The sequence below is a fragment of the Lupinus angustifolius genome, chromosome LG11, assembly GCF_001865875.1.
Source record: "Lupinus angustifolius cultivar Tanjil chromosome LG11, LupAngTanjil_v1.0, whole genome shotgun sequence".
Taxonomy (NCBI): Eukaryota; Viridiplantae; Streptophyta; class Magnoliopsida; order Fabales; family Fabaceae; genus Lupinus; species Lupinus angustifolius.
The window spans coordinates 22,185,897-22,194,150 of NC_032019.1; the positions used below are offsets into that span (position 1 = coordinate 22,185,897).

General features: G+C 32.8%; 1 protein-coding gene across 1 annotated transcript; it reads left to right on the plus strand.

Annotated features, from left to right (window-relative positions):
* On the plus strand, positions 2,722-6,683 carry LOC109360839 (zinc finger CCCH domain-containing protein 4-like). Its single transcript, XM_019605986.1, has 4 exons — positions 2,722-2,921; positions 3,162-3,431; positions 4,297-4,520; positions 5,562-6,683. The coding sequence occupies exons 1-4, from the start codon at positions 2,817-2,819 to the stop codon at positions 6,415-6,417; spliced, it is 1,455 nt and encodes a 484-aa protein (XP_019461531.1). The 5' UTR covers positions 2,722-2,816; the 3' UTR covers positions 6,418-6,683.

Consider the following 8,254-nt stretch of genomic DNA (forward strand, 5'->3'; position numbering starts at 1 on the left):
GAGTAACAAAAAATATAAAGAAACATACATAATTGAATAAGAGATAAATATTTCCAACTATTTTCTATTCAATATAAATCATTATCTTATCCGCAAGAAATCATCTTTTTATTTTACTACATAATTTTGTTTAGTTGTCTTCATTGCTGAAATTTACCATAATAATTAAAATAAGATGAATAACTTGATAAAGCAAGATATACTAACGACATATATTTGGGAGTCTCAACACCAATAATGTAATGTTGAACTTAACATCTCAAACTAATTTTATCTTGCTCGTTGAAATCCTAGAATAGAATTTTTGGACAAAAATATATATATATTATCAATATTATTAAATGACTTATAAGCATCCTTAAGATATGTATTATTAATACACATATAATCTATATCAGCAAGTGTATAATCATTACGAACTCAAATGAAAAAAATATTATTAGCAACATCAACATCTAAATGTGTAAGAGAACTTGACCCATCATTTATAATTTTTAGAATGATCACACAAGTTACACTATATTTATTTATGAAGCTACAAATTAAAGAAATATGTGATCTCCAACGAGTATCTCCATAAAAATGTCTTTTAAGTATAGGTAAAAGGAGTACATGTGTTGTTCTAAAAAGTGTGTTCAGCCTATGTGTTACTTGTTATGATTGGTTAAAAAATATATATTATAATTTAAAAGTCTAATAATTAAAAAAATTCCTAATCAACCACAACAAGTGATATATGTAGCGACATATTTTGTAGGAAAACAAATATATTCTTAGATGCAAATAAGTAAAAGAAATATTTTAATAAAATTTTTAAAAAAATATATATGGGGGTAACTGCCCCATGTGCACTAGTAATGGTCCCATTACTTATATCTTTTAAGTCAAATAAAACACAAAAATTAGAGGTAAGTATGGTTCGGGTTAGGTTGAGTAAGATTTGTCATCGATCCTAAATATTGTTAATATCATTTTTTTTGAACTTAGACTCAGTCCTAGACTTGAAGCTAATCGACCCTAAATGTCAATTGAGTCAGCCTTTGAACTCGAACCTAAACTTGATTAAATATAATGTCTATCTATTTTAGATAAAGTTTTCTTAATATTTTTATTATTATAGATATTTATATAATTTGACATATGAAATTATATATGTATATATATTGTTAATGATATTTATATAATGACAAATTAGAGAATCAATAATAGTTTCAACCAAAGAGTATCAATACTATGTACACAATTGCATAGAAACACATACAAACATGATCAAATAATGATCATGTGATGGGGTTCGGTCGAGTCATGTTTGTTCCTTACCTCACTCTAACTATTGTCTGAGACTAATTTTTGAACCGAAACTCATATTCGTTGAAACCCAACCATATTTAGACTCAATTATAATTAAGCCAAACCAAATGAGTAAGTAGATCAGATCCTACTAAAGATAAACTACAAAATTGTCTATCAAATATTAAAAGCATCTCCATTCTCAATCATTAATTCCATCAAGCTAGAATAACTTCTAGCTAGCTAATTTACACACTTAGAAAATTAGAGAAGGACTTAGAGTTAACAAAACAAAAAGTCAATAAAATAGAGAAAACTAAATATTTTCTTTATATTTTTCAAATGTGTTATATTTTGCTAAAAGAAATAACCTATCTGAAAATCGGAAAACACACATTGACACAAAATTATCATACTAAACAATTCCTTTATAATATAAAAAGAACAAAGTATTTTCTAATATTATGAGAAATTATTTATCAAGTCACTAAAATTATAATATATGTCTCATTAGTTATATTTTATAAAAATATTTTTATAAATGAAAAAAATATGTCATTATTTGAATGGATGAAGGTGAATATACTTTATTCTCAATATAAATATAGATATTTGAAAAACTAAATTTTGTAGAATGCATTATTGTTAAAACCGTACCAGTTATCAAACCGGTCAGGGTACTGATATAATGATACAGTGATTCAGTAATTAAACCGCATGTGGTTAAATCGGACATACCTACTTATATTTATATATGTATAAACCTATAACAAAAAAATTCAAAATAAGTAGATACTCAAATTTATAATCCATATTCATAATCTACTCAAAATTCATATAAACAAACAACTTTAAGTCTTTGACAAATTCAAAGTCTAAATTACAAAACATATATCAATCCAAAAGTATCACTTAACAACCGTAAAATATAAATAAATGACACAAGTTCACAACTCACTCTACAAAACAAATAAATTTGGAGTTTTAATATTTAACATCAAAGATTTAAAGTTGTCTCATATCGATATTATATTTTTGCACCAAATCCTATATTCATACAGTACTCAAAGATTACACAAATGTCACTGAAATTACACACGAATGTTAGGAACCAAAATGTGTAATCTAAGTATGTTACTGGAAGCATGTGCTTTGAAGTGTTGAAGAATGATTGGAAAGATGAGTCACCTTGTAACGAGTTTTTAAGTTTTTTTTTTCAAAAAAAAAAAATATGTGTATAAACCGGCCGCGGTTTAATCAAATACTAGCCAATTTTAACCAGTTTTTTGACCAGTTTTAACCAGTTTTTGACTAGTTTAACATATGTAACGTACCGATTAGGGGACCGGTTCACCAGTTTTCTGATTAAACAGACCAATATGGTACAGTTTTTTACAATTTACACTCATATTTATACAATTTTAAGAATAAAATTGGTGTGCAATTAAATCAAACGCAAGAAGCCCCTGTGTTTTGGTATTTCCCTATCTTCTTCACAAACAAACCCTCGCCACCATCTCAGAATCATGGCTCATAGGTTGCTGAGAGATCACGAAGCCGACGGATGGGAACGCTCCGATTTCCCCATCATCTGCGAATCATGTCTCGGCGACAGTCCCTATGTTCGAATGGTTTGTATTTCTTATAAGAAACTACGTAATAATTTTCATATTTCAAATTGTTTCATATAAATCAAAGTGAAATTACTCGTTGTTATGTGATGTAAGGCCTCACTAGATCCTCAGATAGACCAAAATGTTCGATTCCTGGGAATGACGGTTACACATCCCAAAAGGGATTAGTTCGGGATACCTTTGGTTATACCAAAAAAGTGATATTAATTATTGTTATGTTTTTTTATCTGGATGCAGACAAGAGCGGAGTATGATAAGGAGTGCAAAATTTGTACACGGCCTTTTACTGTTTTTAGATGGAGACCTGGTCGAGATGCAAGATATAAGAAAAGTGAGATCTGTCAGACATGTAGCAAATTAAAAAATGTTTGTCAAGTCTGCCTTCTTGATCTTGAATATGGATTACCAGTTCAAGTCCGTGATACAGCTCTGAGTATTGATTCTAATGATGCCATTCCCAAGAGTGATGTTAATAGGGAGTATTTCGCGGAGGAGCACGACCGGAAGGTATGTTTTCTTATAATGGAATATAAGGGCAACCCAATGCACGAAACTCTAACATAGTTGTAGTTGGTGATAATTGAACATTATTAAACATAGCGAAAATGGTGATGTTTTTCTGTATGGTAATTGTTTGCTTCTAAGCTTATATGCTTCTGGCTGTTCATTCGATTTGTTGTTGCGATAACATATGTTTGTTGTACCATTGGATTTCAATTGGATTATCTTGTCAGTCATAATCTTGACTAGTTGTACTTGCTTGTGTGTGATAAATACTTGGTCTCTTTGCATCAATGAAAACCATTAAAGCCAGTCATAAAGAATTGTCTATAGATCCCAGGGGTGCATCTAGCATTCATTTGTCCCTTTGTTTTGGGCTTTTGTAGTTTATATTCACATTTTTTGTGTCAGATTAGATAAAATGAAACTTTTTCTTTTTGCCCTAACTGATTCTATGAGGGTTATCTTAACAGAAATGTTATCAAAGCATCTTTTGTTTTTTGTTTGAAATAACTCCAGAGCAATAGTTTAGGCCCAACTTGTGTCTACAGATCCCTCTTAATTTCTTTTTTCTCTATAGGTAAGGAATTACATTCCTACTACCTAATATCTACCTTCAATTCAATAGCACCTCCTTGTTTTGGATAATAGATGAACATCTCTGCTGATAATTGGCCTGATCCTTGAACTTGCTCATAATCTGAATGAACTCTGGTTTTCATATTTTTGTTTGGCACCACTGGCTACAAAAATTCCAAATTATGCTTTCTTTTTTAAATCCTTTGAATTGTGTTTGTAAATTTCAGTACTATTTTTGACTAAGTTGGCTCTGGTCATTACTTCATGATGATCTTTTTACTATATCATGCAGGCTAGAGCTGGTATGGATTATGAATCCTCCTTCGGTAAAGCACGCCCAAATGATACTATCCTGAAGCTTCAAAGGACAACACCGTATTACAAAAGAAACCGAGCACATGTTTGTAGTTTCTACATAAGGGGTGAGTGTACTAGAGGAGCTGAGTGCCCTTATAGGCATGAGATGCCAGTGACTGGGGAGTTGTCTCAACAAAATATTAAAGATCGTTATTATGGGTATGTACTATGATTAATGACTTCCAGATTTGGTTATGGGTTTTTCTTATCTTTTATCTCTTTCAATTCAGTTGCTCTTTTTCTGCCAGTTTTATTATATAATGTCAATGAATATGATTTATGACATTTTTTGATCCATGTAGCTGACCCCATCTAGTGGGATAAAGGCTTGCTTGTTGTTGTTTGTTGTTATTGTATACAATGTCTTTGGCACTGGGCAGAAAACTCAGATTTTTTTCGTTTTTGTGGGGATAGTTGTTGCTTTATTAGGCTTTCACTTCCTTTTGTGGTTGCTGTGCATGATGATGGCCTTCAGTGTAACCATGATGAAAAGTTAGTAGTCTGTTTTCACCTATGAAGTCATGCAATAGTTATGCTCGTAGGATTTGTTTTTCAGACAACACCAGTCAAGCCTCTAGTTGGGTAGCTATATGCATCAAATGATTCTTTATATTGTTTGACCATCATTTCACATTAACATTTGAGTATTCATTGTTGGGAAGTTTCATGATTACTAAGTTACCAGCACAAATTTTAACTTGCATGTGGGCTCTTTATTAGTTTCCTGATGTATGTGGGCCAAGTCATGTAGTTTTTGTTTTGTTTTTGGTTTTCAGTGATATGAAAAACCCGTCTTGTCCATATGGTTCTTGTTTAGCCTGTAATTTAGCGTAATCTTAGTAACATTTTGTTTGTCGCTTTGCTACTTGCATTGCAAATGTTAATCTGTAGAAGAGAGATGTTTTAACATGGATGAGGGAATATGCCTTTAAAGTATGGTACCTTCAATCCCAAGTTCCCAACATCCAAAAATGATGTAGCAGAGTATCAATAGCCAACAATGGTAAAGAAAACTTATTGTGAAGATAACCTTCTGGCTTTTAGCTTTTTTAAGCCTTCATGGATACTATAATTGTTCTATTTTCATCTTGACTGCAGATGTTGGTGATTATTGTTCTATTTTTCACCATAGGTTTCCTTCATGCTTTTAACTTTGTTTTTCTTAATAAAAATTTGTTGTTCATGGTTTTAAACCTGCAGGGTGAATGATCCAGTGGCTTTAAAGCTACTTGGCAAGGCAGGAGAGATGCCCTCTCTGGAGGCTCCTGAGGATGAGAGCATTAAAACTCTTTATGTTGGTGGACTTGATGCCAGAGTCACTGAGCAAGATTTGCGGGATAACTTCTATGCCCATGGTGAAATTGAATCCATCAAACTGGTTCTTCAGCGGGCTTGCGCATTTGTAACCTATACAACCAGAGAAGGTGCCGAAAAGGCAGCAGAAGAACTCTCAAACAAACTGGTTATTAAGGGCCTAAGGCTAAAGCTAATGTGGGGCAGGCCCCAGTCGGCAAAACCTGACTCAGATGGCTCTGATCAAGCGAGGCAGCAGGCATCTGTGGCTCATAGTGGGTTATTGCCTCGAGCAGTTATATCACAGCAGCAGAGCCAGGACCAGAACCAAGGAATGGTTTACTATACCAATCCACCTCCTCAACAGGAAAGAAGTTATTACCCATCAATGGATCCTCAAAGAATGGGTGCTCTTGTTTCATCCCAAGAGGGTCCTCCTGGGGGACCTTCCGGGTCAGGGGAGAACATACCCAATATGGAGAAGCAGCAAATGCAACATTATCCCCATCCAATGATGCCTCCACCACCAGGCCAATATCATCATCAGTATTATCCTCCATATGGCTATATGCCACCAGTTCCCCCTTATCAACAACAGTACCCACCACCACCGTACAATGCTCCAATGCCTCCGTCGCATCCACCAGCTGTAAGTCATCCTTATCAGCATTCTATGCAGCCAGGGTCTTCACAAGCAGGATCTAGTCAGGGTGGCTCTGCTCCGGCCGAAGCCGGAACATCATCAGGGTCACAGCAGCAGTGAAATGTTTAATTTTTGTGCGAACTTTATCCTTAAAAGGACCATGCTGACTGGGAAGATATTTGGCTCAGGCAATCAATTTACTATCTCAATACTTTGATATTGATTTGTCTTGTGGCTTGAACAAGTTATTTTATGATTTGATGTGCTTTTGTAACTCTTAGCTTCGTGATTAGATCACCGTAATGGCCCTTCATGTTTACTTGGCACTAAATTATGTTAAAGCTTATTGTTTTGGTAAAGTAAATGTACCATTTTTCTTAAATCTCCAACAAGTTGTCATGTTAACAATAAGAATGGAGAATTCAATTATCTTTTTACATTGAGTAGATTATGTTTACCTTTTTATATTGAGTTTTAATGAAATTACATGAATCACTTATCCATTTTTTGCCCCTATAGAAACCACTCCTAATTTATGAGTATTACACTGATTATTCTTGTCATTAGTTGACCGTTAAATGACAGTTCATGTGGATATCATATGTCATTTAATGAAATATTATGACAAACATACCACTTTCTTACTTAATATAAACAATTTTGATAAAATATTTGAAAGCATTCTTTACTAACCTTGAGCTTACTATGACCCATTTTGTTTACTTTGATACCATAACATTTTTGGTGAAATATGTATTTATATTAACAATAGAATCAATACAATTTTTTAACACGGAATCAAACCGCCCAACATTTTTGGTGAAATATGTACCCTCTTGTGCATTAGCTTTGGCACTGGTAGACAAGAATGTCACAAAATCTTTAAAATTCAAACCACCCACCAGCTTGAGTACCCTATGCAAATGATTGTTACATACCACATGGTATATTCATAAAGTTGTTGGAAAAATAGATATGTGAGTTGGTGCTAAAAACTTCTCATCTATACAAAACATCATTATTAGAAGGCACAAGGTTGTTAAAAACTTGATAAATCCAACTATTCATAAATTTGCTGCTAGTACATAAAGTTGCTGCTAAAAACTTAATAAATCCATATAAAACATTAAATGTTAGTAATGAGTTATTTGTTTTCCACAAATATTGAAAAACATGAGACACACATGTGCACTACTATCTAAGGTCTAAACTAAAAAACCAAATATCCCGATTAGCAACTACTATAATATACTCTTCTTTAGCTTGCTTCCTTTTTTAATGCACATTCGTCCCTTGTTACCATGCTCACTTGCCGTTCTTTATTCCCTTCTTCTCAAGCCATTTATCATGCCTAAGTAAAGCTTCACTCAATGTAACACCCCTGTCCACCTAAACCACACAATAAGAAAGAGAGTTAGCAATCTATATTCACAGGCAAGAATAAACAGCAAAATGTAATAGTTGATCAGTAAAATGGATATATAAAGCTCATCTAGTTGGTAAAAGCCATACTAAGAAATAATGTACTGATTATAAAAAAACTTTCTCTCTAGTATCTTTGAAGGATATTTTTAGAACAATATTGGGACTAATAGATCATTTCGCCTTAGCTCCATCAAGATAGACATCAAGACTATATTTGTAAATGGTGTCATTGATGAAATGATCTATTTGATACAACTAGAAAATTTTATGTCAATTGACTCAAAGTTTATTGTATGTAAATTAAAGAAATTCATCTATAACTTTGAATAAGTTTCTTGTCAATGGTATCACAAGTTCCATCAAGTTATTACCTTGTATGGTTTTGAGACAAATAAAGTTGATGATTGTATGTACCACACATTCACTAGGAGCAAAATTATATTCTTGGTATTATATGTCGATGATATATTGCTTGTTAGCAATGATTTGGGCTATTGCATGAGATCAAGAGACTTCTAATGAAATGAAAGAT